The 20,928-nt window shown below is 46.8% G+C and overlaps 1 protein-coding gene across 1 annotated transcript in view; it reads right to left on the reverse strand.

Annotated features, from left to right (window-relative positions):
• Positions 1–20,928, reverse strand: part of LOC140204146 (angiopoietin-1-like) — a 183,895-nt gene that overhangs the window by 16,695 nt on the left and 146,272 nt on the right. The window contains exons 3-5 of the mRNA XM_072270603.1: positions 20,403–20,524; positions 10,205–10,437; positions 120–256 (exon numbers count right to left, since the gene is read on the reverse strand). Of these exons, the coding sequence (XP_072126704.1) occupies positions 120–256; positions 10,205–10,437; positions 20,403–20,524 (492 nt within the window). The remainder of the gene's footprint in view (positions 1–119; positions 257–10,204; positions 10,438–20,402; positions 20,525–20,928) is intronic.

The following is a 20,928-nucleotide window of genomic DNA, read 5'->3' on the forward strand; positions in this document are numbered from 1 at the left end:
CACTGCCCACCATGTGCTGCTCATTGCTGAGGTGGCGAGGAGCAGTCCCCCTCATCCCTGGACCCCTCACTTCACACGGACCATGGCCCAAAGTCCCGGAGCGAGTTCTCACGCCTTGCCTTCCTGGGCTCCGACATCTCAGCGAGGCGGATGCTGTAGACCCCACTCATGTTGTGGCCAGCCTCATAGGCCTCAGCACAGTCCCGGAATAACTTCTCCTCCGGTTTCCCTAGGATTGGAGAGAGGAAATGGAGAGCTAGTTACAGGGCTGGAGTGTTCTGTGATTCGGAGATTCAGACCTAATGAAACTAGCCTCTTCCTGCCTACATTCTAGTACACATACAAATTAATCTGAGCTACGGACTCAATGAGCAAGGCACAGTGCGAGAAGCAGGACTGAGGGAGTGTCACACTGTGGGATGGACGGTACTGAGGGAGTGTCAGACTGTGGGATGGACAGTACTGAGGGAGTGTCACACTGTGGGACGGACGGTACTGAGGGGGTGTCAGACTGCGGGACAGACTGTACTGAGGGGGTGTCACACTGCGGGACGGACGGTACTCAGGGGGTGTCAGACTGCGGGACGGACGGTACTCAAGGGGTGTCACACTGCGGGACGGACGGTACTGAGGGGGTGTCACACTGCGGGACAGACGGTACTGAGGGGGTGTCACACTGCGGGACGGACGGTACTGAGGGGGTGTCACACTGCGGGACGGACACACTGCGGGACGGACAGTACTGAGGGGGTGTCACACCGCGGGACGGACACACTGCGGGACGGACAGTACTGAGGGGGTGTCACACCGCGGTACGGACACACTGCGGGACAGACGGTACTGAGGGGGTGTCACACCGCGGGACGGACACACTGTGGGACGGACGGTACTGAGGGGGTGTCACACCACGGGACGGACAGTACTGAGGGGGTGTCACACTGTGGGATGGACAGTACTGAGGGAGTGTCACACTGTGGGATGGACAGTACCGAGAAAGTTCCTGGAAATTAGAGAATTGACGCTCATGCCATCAGATCGGAGGCTATCCAGATGGAATATGAGGTGTTTCTCTTCCACACTGGGAGCGGTCTCATCATGACAGTTGAAGAGGCCATGGACCGACATGTTGGAATGGGTAAGGGGATTGGAATTAAAATGGTTGTCCTCCAGCACATCCTGCTCGTTGCTGCTGGAGTGACAAAGTGTGTGGGGTTTTGCCAGCGAAAAGGAATCAAATACTGTAGCTGGAGGACTGGAGGACCAAATACTGTAGCTGATCCCAACAGACACACAGGTGAAGAGTTGCCTTACCTGGAAGGACTGTTTGGGGCCTGAATGCGGGGGGGTGGTGTGCGGGCAAGCGAGGAGGTAAGTGGGCATGTGCAGCACTCCTTGTGCTCGCAGTGATAATTGCCAGGAGGGAGAGGGATGAATGGAGAAGGTGATCATTGAGGGAGCAATCCCGGTGGAAAGTGGAGTGTGAGAAGCGGCGGGGGGCGGGGGGGCGCGCTGAGTGAAGGTATGTTTGGTGGTAGGATTCGATTGAAGATGGAGGAAGCTGCAGAGAGTGATGAGCTGATTGCAGAGGCTCATGGGGTGGTAGTTAAGGACAAGAAGTACTCTGTCCTTGTTAGGGTGCTGGTAAGGATGATGTCAGGGAAATGGAAGCAAGGTGGGCTTGGGCAGCATCAATGGTGGAGCTTGGGAACCTCTGTCCTCTGAAGAAGGAGAACACCTCCGATATTCTGGAAAGGAAAGGCTCATCCTGGGAACCGATATGGCAGAGACGAAGAAACTGAGAAAAGGGAATAGCATTTTTACAAGTTATAGGTTGGGAAGAAGTATTGTCTGTATAGCTGTGAGAGTCAGTGGGTTAGTAGGTGGTAATGAGTAAGTTCTGGGATAATATTGATGCAAGTAGTAAGCCCACCCCCACACCCAGCAGTGGAATGATACATCTCCATAACTTCAGCAATTCAACTGAACATCGATCTGTTCTGTGGGATTTGTCCATTGATGATTCTTTCGAGATAACTTGGCAATGAATAATGAATCAGAATTGCCTGGGAAGCTACGGCTTGCTGTGCAGGATTTGGTATAACCTCTCACAGGTATCTAACCTGCAAGAATAGAAACAGATTAATTTTTACTTTGAAGTAACAGAAATTTGGAGAATGTTAACCGTGCATGGAGGACAGTGGAAACGTTCTCAACCTCTTAGTTGCAAGAACGCAAGAAGGTCCTGTTCCAAAGTTTATTTAAAAGAAATATATCTGCTCTATTCTCTCCATGACGTTTAATAAAAAAAATAAATAATTTGCTTAGGCTTGTTTAAACCAGGAAGATGGAGGATGAAGAGTCAGTGAGGTCCTTAAATATCCCTAATCTGAGCAGAGCATAGGCACCAGGGTTGTGCTGAGGTATCCCAGGAGCACTGCAGCTGTTGGCAGTGTCCAATAAGACAGGTCAGCCTTTAACGTATCTCGAAGCAGAATTATTCAAAACACATAAAACCTATGCTTGTTATATAACATGAAAAGAGATTTCCCCTCCCATTTGTTCTGTGTCAATTCACAATGCCTCTGTTTATCCACAGATTTCAACATCTGGAAACAATAATGATTATGGGGATGGCCATTGAAGGAATACTTCAGTGACTGACGGTAAGGGCCATCTGTGCATCTCTGCAGTCTTCCAGGTTAGACGGCAGTAGGTGAGACCTTCAAAGCAGAACAATTTCTGGTCAAGGCAAGGCCAAACCTGAAAGTCCCTGAGCTTGTTTGGAGCTGTTCAGGGGTGCAGCAGGGAGTGCTCCTGCCTCACGGCTTCCGCGACCCAGGTTCGATCCTGACCGTTGTCAGTGTGGGATTTGCTCTTTCTCCCTGTTTCCCCCAAGTACTATGATTTCCTCCCAACTCCCAAAGACCTGCCAGTTGGGATGTATAGGAAAAATGTGGAGAGAGTTCAGAAAAGGTTCACAGGATGTTGCCTAGATTGGAGAGTGTTAGCTAGAAGAAGTTGTACACACTTGGATTGTTTCCCTGGAGAATAGGAGGCTGAGGGGAGACTTTATAGAAGATTACAAAATTATAAGAGCCATGGAAGGGGTAGATAGTCAGAGTCATTCTCCCAGCATGGAAAAATAAAATACTGGAGAGCATATGTCTCAGTTGAGAGGGGTGCTGTTTAAAGGAGATTTACAAGGCTGGTTTTTCAACACAAAGACAGCTAGGCACCTGGAAGGCACTGCCAGGTGAGGTGGTAGAATCGGATATGATAGCAACATTTAATGGGCATTTAAACAGGCATATGAACAAGCAGAAGATGGGGGGAGATGGACCATTTTCAGACAAGTGTGATTGTTAGATTACCATCATGGCTAACCCAGTTACAGTGGGCCGAACAGCCTGCCCCTGTGTGGTACTATTCTGTGTTCTATGTGTTCTATGAAATAATCCACCTATGTTTAATAGAATTCCTTTGCTTCCCCCAGGCTCTGTCTTCATTCTTTCCCTGGGTGTTACATCGTCCTCTTCACTGCTGTACCTGAATTTATCTGGATAAAAGAGGCTGCAGATGCTAGGACATGGAACCAAACGCCTGAACAAAATGACGCAAAGTCTTGATCCAAAACATTGTGCATCCTTTTACCTCCACAGGTGCTGTTTGACCCCATTGAGTTCATCCAGACTTTACCTTTTTCTCTCTCTGGCCCCATTTCTGATTCTCAACCTTTCAGTAGTACCATCCCCCCCCATCCCTCCCTTCCTTGCCTCTTGCTGCTTGCATACATCCTACTGTGGGACTTTGCTGAATTGACTGCAATAATCCCCCTGACATTTGACCAGCATGGATTCAATGTCATGTCTTCTGTTATTTTAAAGAACACAAGAGTTTAAGTATACACAGGATCTGTGAGGTTGACTTTGGCACTTTTTAACCAAGGGGCAAGTGGCAAGTGTTGGAGGAATGTGGCTTTTTCAAATCACACTTCATCAGACCAGAGGGATCTCACCCTCTATAATTCTTCCATGTTTTAGTCAAAACCAATTCACGGAACGTCCTGTTGTTATTACAGTGCTGACAACTCATCGCTGATGTTGAGTGATGTTATTTAATGTGAATTTGTTTTTTTTTAAATAATGGTTCCTCTAAATTCAATTGCTCCACAGGGCTAGGATCTCAATGACCAAACTGTCAGTCAAGCCACACACCAAGCGCTGATGGGAAATGGTTGGTTCTAGCTGCTATTTGTGAAGCAGGAACAATCCTATTACCAGGATTATTGCTGTTATTATTGTAATTAATTTACCTTTTCTCTCAGCTCACCTGGTAAAATCAGAGGTACGGACATAGCCAAGCACGCTCATATGTCAATTGCTAGGAACTTTTGGATTATTCTAGTGGTGTTTAGTATTTTGGCTTTCTAGAGATTTACACAGACATTGCTGTGTAGCCCTAATTGTTTAATGTTATTGGGTAGTGACTTTGGGATGATACCAGTTGTAGATACAACTATTGGGACAATGTATACCCTGTTCATGTTCCATAGTCTTTCAATTTCCTTTTTCAATTCAGCAGATTTCTGGAGTTTTACACTTATTGATTTCTGTAAGTTACAGTATGTGTAGTTGGAATGGCTCTTATTATTATTATTAGGTGGTGCAGTAGTGTAGCGATTAGTGAAATCACATTACAGTGCCAACAATCATCAATCAGGGCTTGATTACCACCACCATCTGTAAGGAATTTATACATCCTCCCTGTGACCAGGTGGGTCTCCTCCACCTGCTTTGGTTTCCTCCCACATTTCAAAGATACATGGTTGGCTTTAGGGTTAAGTGCATTGTGGGCATACTATGTTGCCACCGGAAGTATGGCAGCACTTGTGGGCTATCGCCAGTGCAATTCTTGGACTCTGTTGGTCATTAATGCAAAATTACTGCATTTCACAATGTTTCTATGTACATGTGACAGATAAGGCTAATCATCTTTAATCATCATGTAACTCCAAAACATAAAAACTAATCAAAATAAAAACAAGGCCATCCAGAATAATGTATCTAACTTCGTGTTGACTTTAAGTGAGGTGCGCATGTATGACATAGTGGTGTGATGACGTATGCCATTCACAAACTTTTACAGAATACGCACAATGCATTCTGTGAGCAACAAAGAATGCTTAATCAATCAATATTACAACATTACTCAAACATTACTGAAATGTTAAATACACAACACTCCTGAGCTATACACTCCAACTCAATATATATGTTATAACATATAACCCAACTACTATATAGACATCCACAGCACAGTAAATTTTAAATTGATTTAGATTTAATCATTGCAGAGGATTCCTTACTCTTGAGGGATAATATCTTTCTTGACGAGGGTGTCACTCTGCTTGGCAGTTGAGACTTGTGGCTATGAAATGATCCTGGGTTCTGGGGCCTCTCCACGGTGGCTGTAGGGGCTGACTCTGAGACTGCAGAAGCAGTTCCGACAGCTCTGGATACCCTTCTTCTGGGTGTATTGACATCCCAAAAAGTGTCTGGCAAGGTTCACTGGATGATGTGGATCATAATATGTGAGTACAGACTCGGACATCGCCATTTCACCGCCAATTCACTTGGTCTATCTTGGAACTCAAATTCACTTGGTCTATCTCGGACACCTCTCTCCCCTTTCTCGATCTCTCGGTCTCCATCTCTGGAGACAGACTGTCCACTGACATATTCTACAAGCCCACTGACTCTCATAACTACCTCAACTATACCTCTTCCCAACCCGCGACATGCAAAAATGCCATTCCCTATTCCCAGTTCCTCTGCCTCTGCCGCATCTGCTCCCAGGATGAGGCCTTCTGTTCCAGGACATCTCAAATGTCCTCTTTCTTTAAGGATCGTGGTTTCACTTCTGCTGTCATTAATGATGCCCTCACCCGCATCTCCTCCATTTCCCGCACTTCGGCCCTCAACCCATCCTCCCGTCACCACAACAGGGACAAAGTTCCCCTTGTCCTCACCTACCACCCCACCAGCCTCCGGATCCAGCACATTATCCTCCGCAACTTCCGCCACCTTCAACAGGACCCCACCACTAAGCACATCTTTCCCTCCCCACCCCTCTCCACTTTCTGCAGGGATCGGTCCCTCCACGACTCCCTGGTCCACTCGTCCCTCCCCACGGATCTCCCACCCGGCACTTATCCCTGTAAGCGCAAGTGCTACACCTGTCCCTACACCTCCTCTCTTGCCACCATTCAGGGCCCCAAACAGTCCTTCCAGGTGAGGCAACACTTCACTTGTGAGTCTGTTGGGGTCATCTATTGCATCCGGTACTCCCGGTGCGGCCTCCTCTACATCGGAGAAACCCGATGCAGATTGGGGGACCACTTCGTCGAGCACCTCTGCTCCATCCGCCAGAACAGACAGGATCTCCCGGTTGCCACCCACTTCAACTCTGCTTCCCACTCCCATTCAGATATGTCCATACATGGCCTCCTCTACTGCCATGATGAGGCTAAACTCAGGATGGAGGAGCAACACCTCATACACCGTCTGGGTAGTCTCCAGCCCCTTGGTATGAGCATAGAATTCTCCAACTTCCGGTAATTCCCTCCCCCTCCCCCAGCTGCCTATCACCTCCCTCATGATTCTGCCTCCTTCTACTACCCATTGTGTTTTCCCCTATTCCTTCTTCACCTTTCCTGCTTATCACCTCCCTGCTTCCCCTCCCCCACCCCTTTATCTTTCCCCTTACTGGTTTTTTACCTGGAACCTTCCAGCCTTCTCCTTCCCACCCTCCCCCCACCTTCTTTATAGGGCCCCTGCCCCCTCCCTCTACAGTCCTGACGAAGGGTTCTGGCCCGAAACGTTGACTGATCATTTCCATGGATGCTGCCCGAGTTCCTCCAGCGTGTTGTGAGTGTTGCTTTGACCCCAGCATCTGCAGAGTATTTTGTGTTTTCCATTTCCTTTACCTTTTGGAAAGGCACATCACACTGCTCTGTCCAATATCATTTTTTTTCTTATCTGTAGTGATGAGTGCAAGGGGTGGAACTCAGTAGCCAGGTTTTGAGGGAACATGTTATAGTAATTGACAAAACCCTTCCTTTGGTTTGGAGCATCCACCACTTCTTGAATTTTCTCAGCATACTTGTGTGACCATAATAAGAGATGCTTTATAGTCATATATATCACTTTGTGAGTGTTGACGGTGAGAAACACTTTGGACTCTTCTTCCATCTCCATCTGTAGGTGGGCCTCAGCTTAGTCCACTTTGCTGAAGTGTTTCTCTCCAGAAAGGTTTGCAAAGATACCTTCTATCCTGGACAAAGGGCATTGATCTACTTTCAGTACTGGGTTGATGGTGACCTTAATATCATCATAGACCCATTCTTCTTAGCACTGGGATCACTGGCATTGCCTAGGGGCTCCACTCATCCTTGGAAAGAATTCCTTCAGCCTCCATGTGATCTAGCTCACAGGCTTCTTTATCATGGATGGTTTAAGGAACCAGACGGGCTTTGTAAAACTTGGGTGTGGAATTTTCATTTAACACTATTTTACCCTAGATATGTTTGAGTTTTCCAATGCCATCCTTGAACACTGTCGTAGCATCATCCAGTACCTTCTTTGATTTGCTTTCAGTTGGCGCTATTACAGAGGATGTGACATGCAAATGGTAGATGGATCTCCAATCAAGTTGTAGTTATCTCAGCCACTCATAACCTCACATTGCTGGCCCTCTTGTTTTTACGACATACAGGCCCACTTTTTCTTGTTGGTTTTTGTATTTCACTGTTATGAATGTCATTCCCACAGGAGTTATCTTTTCTTCTGTATAAGTTCTTAACAATACATCTACAGGCTTCAATTCAATATCTTTTAAATGCCATTCAAACTCACTTTGTGGAATGACTGAAACCTCCGAGCCAGTGTCCAATTCCATTTTAATTAATTTGCCGTTCACTTCTGACGTAAGTCATCTTTCTATCTATTGTTAGTTTTCACACTTTAAATCTCAAGGCTACTCAGTCCTACGTCACTCTCATCATTATCAGATGTTTCAATAACAGCGTGCAGATTAGTGCTCCTTTTGAAACTGCAACCTGACTTTTAAAAAAATCTTTTGCTCTTTCCTGTGCAGTTCATTTCTTTTTGTCTGCCCGAAATACTCTTTGTACGTGTCCTACTTTGTTGCATTTTCTGTAAGTTTTGCCTTTACACCTGTATTGGTCTGCTGTATGTGAGGCCCTGTCGCAACGGCAAGCCAATTTGTCTGGTCAGGCCAGTTTCCGTTTAGATGTTGCAACTTTGTTCACGCTCACTCCCATTCCTGACTGCAGCTCAATTGTGTCGCTGTCTGCTGTCTCAGAGGATGGTATATGATTGCATGTATGTACTTTGACAATAAATTTACTTTGTTCTTTGCATCTGCTTTCTGACTGGCCATGGGAAGGCAAGCCTCTATAAGGGAGGTTGGTCGACCAGTGGTGGGATTGTGGGGGGGGGGGTGGGGGGGGGGCTACGGAAGAAGGAGTCATGTGATGTATCGGAGTTGGCAGCATTGCATGGAACCCAGGTTACTGATGTGCTCCCGGGACTGCTAGTTCAAAGCCCAGGGCAGCAGATGAGTAGTGAAGCTGGAGAGTAACTGACTCACCTGCTGCTTGTTCAGAATTACATGTCAGATGCAAAAAATGTAGTGTGGGTGGACATAGTGTTGGAGAGAATGAGCAGTTCACTGTGGAACTTGGGCATGAGATGATTCCAACATGCTAAGATGGAGAACTGCACTTTCCGTGCCCCTTTCACAAGCTCAGGACATGCCAACACTCAGCATAGTCAACAGTGTTAATGGACAAAACACAGCAACCAACTATGCACAGCAAGATCTCCGAAGTACCAATACAATGGTGCTTCTTTCTTGGTGAGTGACAAACGCTGTCAGTAACACAGGAGAGAGCTCTCCTGCTCGTTAAGCAGAACAGATTCACTAGAGAGGCAGCAGTTTTCCGGAATCGGACTAGTTTAACAATGGTCATCACCCTTTGTCCTGCCAACTCTCACTGGATAAGCCTCAGTTGTAAATCCCTTATCCTTGCTTTTAAATTGCTCCCTCCTTCCCTCTGCCTCGGTCAGCCTCCTATAGCCTCCAGGATCTCTGCTTTAATCCTCTCTACTCTTCATCCCCACTTGTGGCAAAGAAATGAGCTGCTGGAAATCCCTCCTGAAACTCCCTGCTTCTTGAAGACATCCCACAAAGCAATCTCTTAAACCTGTTAGATCCCAGTGTGGTTGCTTATCAGAGGGTGGATAGCACTCCTGTGAATGTTCTTGGCCTTCCTGTGTAACAAGACAATGCTGCCGACCTTCCAGAGGGCAGGACTATGAGCCAGCAGATGCACTGAAGCTTGGCGCAACCAACAGACTGGCTGTGCGGAAGGCCACAGTCCAGGATCCTGTTGCCTCTGGACGGTAAGGGACTGAATCCTGCGTCACAGACCCGCAGGCTTGCCGCAGGTACTTGTCTTAAAGGGAAAACATGAGCAGCAATGACGCACTGCGAAAACTCTGGTATGATAAAGATGAACTCTTGACCTTACTATCTACTTCACCATGGCCATTGCAATTTATTTGTCTTGCCTGCACTACACTCGTTTGTTACAAGTGTAACATAGGGGCCAGCACGTCAGTGTAGTGGTTAGCACAATGCTTTACAGTACCAGTGACCCAGATTCCACTCCTGCCGTTGTCTGTAGGAAGTTTGTACGTTCTCCCCATGACCGTGTGGTTTTCCTCCGGGTGCTCCGGTTTCCTCCCACAGTCCAAAGACATACAGGTTATTAGGTTAATTGGTCATTGCAAATTGTCCTGTGATTAGGCAAGGGTTAAGTTGGGGGAAGGGGGCTTGAGGAGCCGAAAGGGCCTATTCTGCACTCTATCTCAATAAATAAATATTTTGCATTCCATTATTTTTCCCTTCGCACCAACTCGATGTAGTTATACATGGAATGACCTTGCTGGATGGAACGCAAGCAAAACTTGTTCACTGTATCTCAGCACGTGTGACAATATTGAAGCAATTACCAATTAATGATGTGCATTGGCTTGTTAGGGAAATGGTTGTACTGTATTTTCTGTAAATATTTTTCATGAGCAAAGCGTATTTTTGAACAAAAGGGAAGTCTGCTGACCTGACCCCCGTGAGACGAGTTGGAGGAGGTTGTTCACGGTCTCGGCGAGCTGCCTCTGCTGCTTCTGCAGGCTGGTGTTGTTGATGGTGACCCAGCCCAGCTGCGTCTCCAGCTCACCGATCAGGCGACTCTGCCGAAGCAGCAAGTCCTGGAGGCTCCCCCTCTCCTGCCTCAGGCTCTGCATCTCTTCCTTGTGCTGGCTTTCCATTGCCAGGAGTTTCTGCTCCAGGAAGCTGATGGTGAGTGAGGGGGGAGAGGGGGAAAAAAGCACAGCAAATCCCTATTACTGAATCACCACAGGGAGAAAGCAGACCATCACAAGGTTAAAGAGAACGATCTCCATTCCAGACTCAAGCTATCCCTCACCCTCAGCCAATGAGGTGCTTTCAATAATGTACTCACTTTTGTAGTACAGGCTGCACAATGGCCATTTAGTACCCAAGTGAAAACCTCCCTGTACATGGACGACGTCACCATCTTCTGCTCTGATCCGAGGTCAGTTCACAGGTTGATTGGCACCTGCGAACAGTTCGAGCTAGCGTCGGGGGCCAGGGTCAACCACACGAAGAGCGAAGCCATGCTCTTCGGCAACTGGCCCGACCGATCCAGCGTCCCCTTCACCATCAGGTCTGACCACATGAAGGTGTTGGGGATCTGGTTCGGAGGGGCTGAGACGTGCAACAAGAACTGGCAGGAGCGGACTGCCAAGGTGAAACAGAAACTGGGACTGTGGGGAGGGCGCTCCCTGTCGATAACGGGCAAGAACCTGGTCATCAGGTGTGAGGTGCTCTCAGGACTGCTGTACTTGGCGCAGGTCTGGCCCGTCCCCCGCTCCTACAGCTCGGAAATCACCCGAGCTGTCTTCAGATTCGTCTGGGGATCCAAGATGGAGCGGGTGAGACGGACCGCCATGCACAAGTCCCTGGACAACGGGGGCAAGAACGTCCCCAATGTCGCCCTCACCCTGATGGCCAGCTTCGTATGTGGCTGCATCAGGTTGTGTGTAGAGCCCAGGTATGTGGGCACCAAGTACCACTATGTGCCCAGGTTCTACTTGTCACCCTGGCTGCGAAGGATGGGTCTGGCCCCACTCCTGTGCAACGCCCCAGTCAGCTGGTCGTTGCCGGCATACCTGTCCCACGTAGCAAAGTTCTTCCAGGACAACGCCTTTGACCACAGGGCCATCAGGCAGTGGTCGGCACGAAGTGTCCTGCAGGCACTGCAGGAGAAGGACGTGAGGGACACAGTGGGGTGGTTCCCTGAGCAGACTGTCCAGTTCATCTGGCAAAATGCCTCATCGCCAGATCTCACCAACAGGCACCAAGACCTCGCCTGGCTGGCGGTGAGAGGGGCCCTCCCAGTCAGAGCCCTCCTGTACGCCCGGAATGTCGTCTCCGCACCCCACTGCCCACGGGAGGACTGCAGTGAGGAGGAGTCTGTGACCCACCTCTTTGCACACTGGCAGTTCGCAAAGAGGGTGTGGAGGAGGATGGATGGGCTAGTGTCACGTTTTATCCCCAGCAGCTGCGTAACAGAGGACTCTCTGATCTACGGGCTGTTCCCGGGGATGCACACGGAGACCAACATCCGGTGCTGCTGGCAGATCATCAACTCGGTGAAAGACGCTCTTTGGTCAGCCCGAAACTTGATGATCTACCAGCACATGGAGATGTCGGTGGGAGAATGCTGCGGACTGGCACATTCTCGGCTGCAGGAGTACGTGCTGAGGGACGCACTGAAACTCGGTGCAGCCACCGCAAGGGCGCGGTGGGGAAGGACCACGGTTTAGGGTTCTTCTCCCGCGGGAGTGGGAGGGGTCGGGTGGCGGGGAGTATACCCCTCAACAATGATGTGGGAGGGTGAAGCAACGGATTGCCACGTGGGTGGCTATAAATACAGATATTTACTGAGTATAATGGAAACGTATGTAAAGGATGAAAAGTTATTGAATGGTTTATTGTATATATTTATTTTTGACTAAAGTATATTTTGAAATAAAAAAAAATTTAGTACACAGAAAGATGCCACAAACACCAACGACCCTATAACCATCTTGGGTGATTTAATCAGGCAGTCTATATATGATCACAGAGTAAAGCCTGATCTACCAGTGAGTGACTGTGACCAATTGTAATGACCCAATGGATGGAAAGATTAGAGCAAAATTAACCCACAAAATGAACTTAATGGCAATATGGATAACATTGTGCAAATTGTTTTTTTTTAACATGTCCTGGCCTATTCTGCGAAATAACAGCCGATTAGGAGCGCCATCACCTGCACTTTTCCTCCAAGTAGCACACCATTCTGACTTGGAAATATATTGCCAAACTAAATCCTGGACCTCCCTGTCCAACTCTCCCCCCTAACATACGCCTTCACCAGAAGGACAGCAGCGGCTCAAGCTCACCCCCAGCCACCCTCAAGAGTAATTAGGGTGGGCAATAAATGCTGCAACTAAACAAGATTAAATGTAGAAAAGAAAAATTGCCAGTTCATGAAGGAAAATATTTTTGCTTCAGTAATGAGATTAGCGTTTACTTTCTTTGCAAACAGACAGGCATGCATCATCCTGACACACATGTTCCACTCCAGCTGCTGGAGGTGATATCAATGCAATAGATGTGTAAACCACTCCCTGGTCCATCTCCTTAAGAAAAATAACAAAATGCATTTAAAGCCACACACACAAAGTGCTGGAGGAACGCAGCAGGTCAGGCAGCATCGATGGAAGCGAATAACAGTCAATGTTTCAGGCTGAGACCCTTCTTCAGGACCTTTCCATAGATGCTGCCTGATCTGCTGAGCTCCTCCAGAATCTTGTGTGTGTGTTACTCTGCATTTTCAGCATCTGCAGTATCTTTTCTGTTTATAAAATGCCTTTGGATCTTTTTTCTTCAGCTGGTGACCTGGCCATTATCTTTTGATGTTTATGGGATGTTGCTCAGAACAAAGTTGGACACCTCCTCATCACCTTTCCAAAGCTGTGCTTTAAGAAGTGTTTATTGAACGGAAATTGATTGTAAGGTTCCAAGACGCAATGGAATTTGAAGATTCTCCCTTAAATGGAAGAAACTGATCTAAGTGTGCAGTTCACAGTTTCCTTTGACTCCAGGTGAACCACAGCAGAAATTAAGGCATAGCTTCAATGAACATCACAGCAGCAATCAGTCCTACTATTGAACTCAGTTCAATGTTTGGAAATGACTTTAGTGAGCAAAGCTCTCAACTGTCAAAATAATGTGCAAACTTGCTTAAGTGATCCTGGACAGGACCTGACCATAACTGGGAAATATCATGTTTCTCACTTTAAGGAAAACAACTGTAATTGAAGAAAATGGGGAACTTCTATCAGTGTGATTCTTGTCCAATGAAGACCAGCATGTGACAAAGTTCTACCCTGCTTCTCTATCCATTCACAAGGTAGATGTAGGAGCATGTGACAAAGTTCTACCCTTCACGAGGCAGATTTAGGAGCTTTAGTCCTGTCAAGGACACCCCAGGTCGGGTAACCTGTCCTAGCCAGCAACTTGTAACATTGAAGCAGATCTGTGGAAATCTCCCATCCCAAATAGTTGAAACAGCAGGGAGTGTAGGGTACTTTCAGAGTGAACAGAAGCATAGATTAGTACTCTGTCAGATATTTACCGGTGTTACACAGGGCTTTATTGGCTCAGATCACTGATCAATGAATGACATTAAAGCAATGAGAGAGCTTTAGAATATGATTCCTGACAAAATTCTCCCTTCAATCCCTTCAGTCCTGATTTAAGTTTCACTCAAATGATGGAATTTGCTGCAGTGGGAAGAAATTTACAGGCTGAGGCCTTCTGGCCCAACGGGCGTATGCTGTAAATCTATCCCTCCATTCTACTCCATCAGTAGACACTGCTGTTCCTTCTGGCCATTTATGTTTATCTAGTTTCACCTAAATATTCAACATCCCAGTGAGCCCGTCTGCAAGTGTGATATATATGCCATGGAAGAGAGCTATCCTACTGTACAGATCAGCTCAGACAGCATGCAGAGAAATTGTCCCCTTCAGCGAACTGCAAGAGCCAGGAGACGTGGGTTTAATCGGGTTCTAATGCGAGGTGCAATCCGCTGTTTGGACAATTTAAACTCCGGCCCAGATAGACTGGAAAGGCAGGGTCGGGTGGGTTTCGTGCTGAGACTGTGAGAATGCCGCGGCTGCTGTGCTTTGTGTCTGCAAGCTTTGCGGCAATTTTGTCTGCTAATATGATGAACCGAGACCAAGGCTTTGGGCCTACTCTGGCCTGCTTCAGGGATTCGGATCATAGGACTCAATTTGGTTCAGAACGCTGCTGCTCACTTCCATTGTTTGCATGATCAGTGTTTTTTCTCTCTTTCACTGCACATTGGGTGTTGGTCTTTATTTTTTTTAACTGGGTCTTTTTTTCCCCGGTTTCTTGCTTTGTGGCTGCCTGTAAGCAGACAAATCTCAAGGTTGTATAATTTATATCTTCTTTGATATTAAATGTACTTTGAATCTTTTGTTTAACATCAAAGAGAATGTGAGGAAAAGCTTTTTTACTCAGAGTGTGGTATTGATCTGGAACTCAACGCGTACCATGAGAACAGTCAATGGGGACCTTCGACAGAGGCACCTGGGTGAGAATAATTTGTAGGGACGGTGAGCTAGTGAGATCTCTGGTGAGATTACTTCACTCAGGGTCAGCATAGATTCAAGGACCCAGATGAATTCCCATACCATAATCTATGACCTGTTTGGGAAGTCTGGCCACACACTCTGGTAGGATGAGTCCATTTATTTATCGATGTAACCCTGTCTCACTTGGCCCCACTCTCATTGATTCAAAACCCACATCTTCTGCCCTCCCAGGCATCAACACTGCAGGTAAAGACAACCTGTTTCAACCAATCACAATCTCTTATTATTCTTCCTAGTAAACCACTGGGCAATTTGCCTGTGATCAGAACACTGAATTAAGATTGTTTCCTCAAGGTACAGTGGGGAAGGGGAACACTGCTATGATCGGAAAAGAGCAGTGGGAGCAGATCGAGTGGGTGCCACATAAATAAAGTAGATGTTAGCAGGGCTGGGGAAGGAGTAGGGGAGTAGGACTAATGAGACAGCTCAGTGAAAGGGCTGACACAAGCTTGGTAGTCAATTGGCCTCTCTTGCACCATGTGATTCCACAATACTGGTGGCATTAGAAGTATAATCATTAATCAACGATATCTAACCCAGTTCCTGCAGGAATCTCTGTGGCTGATGCTGGTGGGAATGATCTTGCTTCCAATCTCCAGTTGAAATTGTCCTCCGGATTGTTCTAACATCTGTGTTCACTAACACTCTCCACAGCCTGTCACCTCTCTGTTCCTTCCAGTATCCTGCACAGTCACCAAATACACTCTCCACCTTGCCACTTACAACCCCTGTCTTTACTCAGGGTGTGGTACTCCTTCGCCTTCGTGTCAGGAAGATGTGGATTTGTCCCACTGAACAAATCTGGGGGTAGCACCCTTGCGGCAATGTGGGACTCTTGGACTGTCTTCCTGATGAAACATTAACTGGAAGCCCTGCCTTCCCTTGCGGGTGAATTCTGAAAATCCCATGGTTCCAGAAAGAGAATGGAGTTCCTGATGTCATGGGCAGCACTTCCTTACCGCTGACCTCCAAACAAACCCCCAAGGTCAGACTGGCTACCACGTTTCCTACAACACAGCAGTGTCTAGGCTTGAAAGGCAGTGGGTACTGTAGGAAGTGTTGAGATTGCCTGTTTCATCTCTCCACTGCCTGGTTTTGAGCTTCTGGTCACTTTACCGCCTCTGCTGCTGATTGAGAATTAAACTCATGCTTGTCTACTTCAATGTGATGACAGGTCTTGCAACAATTGGTTTACTGGCCTGAACACACAAATCCACATGCACTGGAGAGGGGCCAAACCCCAAAATCAAAGCAGCTGGCAGAGAAGCAACATCAGGCCTGTTTTTCCACAGTAGTGGACTGGCTTTTGCTCATCCTAGAATCATGGAAAACTTACAATCCAGAAGATGGCCATTCAGCCCATCGTGCACGTGCTGATTCAACAGATCTTCCCAGCTCCGCTTACTGGAGTCAAGGTCTGCTGTCAGCACTCCAAATATGCAACCAAATAGAAGTGTAATTGGCTCCTATCTCTCCCACTGTTTCAGAATTAAGTTCCCACCCATAAGTAACAAACACTTTACTCCATCTCCCATGTGATCCCTCTACTCTAAGCTCAGATCCTGTAGCTTAGGACAAAAGGAGTCTTCTCATCTACTTTATTCAGTCCCCTCATCACACACAGCACACTTAATCCTTCCTAAGCCTTCCGCATTCCAAAGAACACAACTTGAGCTTTTCCTCAGAACTACACATTTCAGTTCTGGCCACATCATTCTCTGCCCTCTCCCCAGGGTACTCAGATAGAACAGAGCATATAAAACAGTGGAGCACAAGAACAGACCCTGGAATCAATAATGTTGTGCCAAACACTATGCCAAATTAAACTAAATCTCTTTTGCCTGCACATGATCCACATCCGTCTATTCCTAGCACATTGAAAATGAAAAAGAGAAGATAAGGTCAAGCAGAGCAGGCAGCTTTGGAGTGCCATTGTGAGAGTGGGCCAGAGTAAGAGTGGAGAACTGAGGCTAATGGCTAGAGAGTCTCTGGTGAGTGAGCAGCAGGTAAGAATCAGGCTCTTATTTTTCTGTTAATGCGTGATATTTGACAGAATGGATCAAATAGTAGTCGGGGCAGTGGAATGCTCCTTCTCCAAGATGTGGGAAGTTGGGGAACCTCAGGGTCTCCTCGATGACTACGTCTGTGGGAAGCGCCCTCCTGGCAGAACAGGTCCAGGAGCTGGAACTGGATCCTGGTACTCAGCGTCATCTGACATTCGGAGATGAGGGTTTTAATGAGGTGGTCACACCACAAGCATCGACTGCAGACGGGTGGGTGACTACCAGGAGAGGTAAGGGAATAAGCAAACAATTCCCCTCAATAATTCTGATATAAAAAACTGTCCTGTCATTTTTAAATGTCTTGTAGGGGTGGTGGTAGATCCAGGTACTTTAGGGTCATTTAAGAAACTCCTGGATAGGGACACGGATGATAGAAAAATGGAGGGTTAGGTAGGAGGGAAGGGTTAGATTGATTTTAGAGTAGGTTAAAAGGATGGTATAACATTGTGGGCTGAAGGGGCTGTACTACATTCTATTTTAACAGGTATACCTGTTTGAATACTGGTGTTGGGGGGTGCGGTGACCTTTCAGAGACCAGCAGCAGTAGGCAGGCCAGTGGCATTGTGCCCACCTCTGAGGTGGGAGTGAGGTCAGGCAGAGTCATACTGATACAGGAGCCATAGTAAGGGGAACAGGTAAGTGCTTCTGAGTTCGTAATCGAAACTCTGGGGTGGTATGTTGCCTCCCCGACGCCAGGGCTGAGGGTCTCTTGCAGGACATTCTGAGAGGAGGGTGAATAGATAGAGGTCATGCTGCATATAGATACCAGTGACATAGTCATGAGGTCCTGCAAAGGGATTTCAGGGAGCTAGGTAGAAAGTTATAAAGCAGGGCTTCCAGGATTGTAATCTCAGACTTAGTAACCGAGCCATACTGTATACTGGTGAGATGAGAAATAATTATGTAATGCAGGGTTGAGGGAAGAAAGATGGCACTATATTTAAGACTGAAAGGGCAGACTAATCAACACAGTGAGACTAGTGGGCTGAAATGCGTTTATTTCAGCACTAGAAATGTACGTCAAGAAGGATAAGTTTAGACTAGATCAGCACATGGAATGACAGTGTTGCCATCACAGAGACCTGAAGGGAGGGAGAGGCGGATCAGCACTCCTGGGTTTTGTTATTTTAGACATGACAGAGAGGGGGTGAGAGAGGTGGAGGGGTTGCACTACTGATTCGGGAGAAGGTCACAGCAGTACCCAAGGGGACAGACTCGCGAGCTCATCCACAGAGGCGATTTGGGTGGAACCCCAAAACAGGATGGAATTATACTATAGGCTCCCAGTAGCCACCAAGAGGTGGAGAAACAGATATTTAGACAGATATATGAAAAGTGCACAAACAATAGGGGGACCTTAATTTCCCCAGTATTGATTGGAACTTCCTTTGTACAAGAGGCTTAAATGGCGAAAGACTTTTCATCTTGAAACAGCATGTGGAGAGTCCATATTTAGGAGAAAACATACTAGACCTGGTTTTGGGTGTGACGAGAGTACACATAGATTAAGATGTTAACTGTCCTGTGCTGGCACCAGTGGGATCAGCAGTTGGTCTGCCACCTGTCTTCAGGAGAAAGAGACATAAGGAAAACAATGGAGCAGCATTTGGAGATGTTAGTGAAGGGACGGAAGGAGAGCTGTCAAGATCGGCTCCCCTTTGAACCCTGAACTGTTTGAAGTGATGGACAGGCGATACCCCAGCAGGGGGATAAAAAGGGACAGGTTCGCTAAGGCAAGACACACACGACACCACGAGGTAACAAGACCCTGGAAGCGGTGCGCCTCCCACAAGTCGGTGGGAGTTTTGGAGGGCTGGTCGCGGGACCAAGCCATAGACGCACAGGGTGGAAAGGTACGATCGGCGGGAACCTGGTGTGTGTCCATCCTTGCCTGGGTGCCAGGTTCACCGCAGAGAAGCGATCGTATCTGGAAATGGAGGGGTCACAGTCAGTGACCTCAGAAGACATCACAAAGGGCTCGCCCGAAAGCTGACTGCGAAGAATATCGAAGGTCTGTGTGGAAGCCATTTGAATATTCGTTTTTGCTCTCTTTCTCCTTCCCCCCACTGTCCATCGCCACGGCAGTGATTACTGTGAACTGAACTGAACTCAGTTGAACAGAACTTTGCATCACTTTGAAACTGGTCATTTACCCCTAGACGATGATAGAGCTTGATTGATCCTGTTATCCTAATTCTGTGTACATGTGTGTTTATCATTGCTGAACTGTTGCGTTTATTATCCTTTTGATTAGAGTACTGTGTTGCTTGTTTCTTTAATAAAACTTTCTTAGTTCCAGTAATCCAGACTCCAACTGAGTGATCCATTTCTGCTGGTTTGGCAACCCAGTTACGGGGTACGTAACAGGGTAATGAGGGCAAATTCTGGCTAGAGGCCTGTGACCAGTGATCAGTTCTGGGACCTCTGTTGTTTGTGATATAAACCAATTGTAATGATTGCTTGGACAAACTTGAGTTGTTCTCTCTGTTGCTTCAGAGGCTGAGGGGAAACCTGATAGAGGTTTTTAAAGTTATGAGAATCATGGATAGGTTAGATAGAATCTTTTTCCGTGGGGTGGAAATGTCAAATGTCAGAGGACATGCTTTTAAGGTTAGAGGGGAAAAGTTTAAAGGTGCTGTGAGGGGTAAGTTTTTACACACAGGGAGTGGTGAATGCTTGGTAAATTACTAGAGTAGTAGTGGAAAAATGCAATTTGTTAAAATTAAAGAGGCTTTTAGATAGACACATGAATATGAAAAGAATGGAGGGATATGGATGGTGCAGGAGCACATTTAGTATAAATTGGCATCAAGATCAGCACATGATGGGCTGAATAGCTTGTCCAGTGCTGTGCAATTCTAAGTTCTATATTCATATATCTTTTATAATCTATGAATGATTTACGTTCAATGTATGTGTTTCATCTGAAGGTGATGTCTGTGATGCTGCTACTGGTAAGTTTTTCATTACACCTGAACATACATATACTTGTGCATCTGGCAACAAACTCAAAACTGTTTCGACTCGACTATCTAAAAGCTTCTTAAACTCCACTATCATAGCTGTCTCCACCACTACCTGGCACACAGAACTCTGTGTAAAAAAATAAGCTTACCTGGCACATCTCCTTTAAACTTTCTCACTTTCACAAATGCACTTCTGCCCCAGGAAGAAGATTGTACCCGCCTTCAGATCATGTGGTAAACTCTCCCGAAACATGCAGACCCGAGCTGTGCTCAAGCTGTGTTCAAGCATAACTCCCTGCCTGGTCCTGCAACTGTTAAGGATCTGTGGATGTACACTACAACATCCCTTGGACCCGAAACCTTCAGTGCTGTTTTATCTCTCCCCAGCATTTTCTGTTCTTGTTCCAGTGAGAATTTAACGACTTCCCTTCCGGAGTGTGGCAGCCTCACGCTTAATGATTCCAGGTGGAGCATACCTGTTCTTTTCACGCAGCCAGTAGATGTTGTTGGTCTGGAGCAGCAGCTCCTTCTCCAGCTTGTTTGTGAATAAAGAATTTTCCAACAGTTGGATTTCCAGTCGCGAGGTTTGATTCAAAACCTAAACACAGTAAATCATCATTATCTCAAAACAAATCATCATTCTTCAATAAACACTGCAAACTAGGACATCAATTAATGGAAACAGATTAAAGTAATTTGTAAACAAAATGCAAATATAGAGTTTACAGCACAATCCCAGTTCCCCCCTCATAGACTTGGAACACCAAGTTTGTTTGGCGAGTCCAACATCCCCCCCAAAAAAAGACCACCTCCTCCCTCCTCTGTCATTCCTGATCTCCCTCTCACCTTAGCACAGACATTTCTTTCTCAGTACTCTGCCACCTCTTTTCTGCAACTTACAACTTGGTTTGTCTCTCTCTGTCTCACATCTTTCAAAAGATCTTCAACCTATTTTTCCCTCTCCACAGTCGCCGCCTGACCCACTGAGTATTTCCAGCTTTT

This window comes from Mobula birostris, chromosome 1, assembly GCF_030028105.1.
Source record: "Mobula birostris isolate sMobBir1 chromosome 1, sMobBir1.hap1, whole genome shotgun sequence".
Taxonomy (NCBI): Eukaryota; Metazoa; Chordata; class Chondrichthyes; order Myliobatiformes; family Myliobatidae; genus Mobula; species Mobula birostris.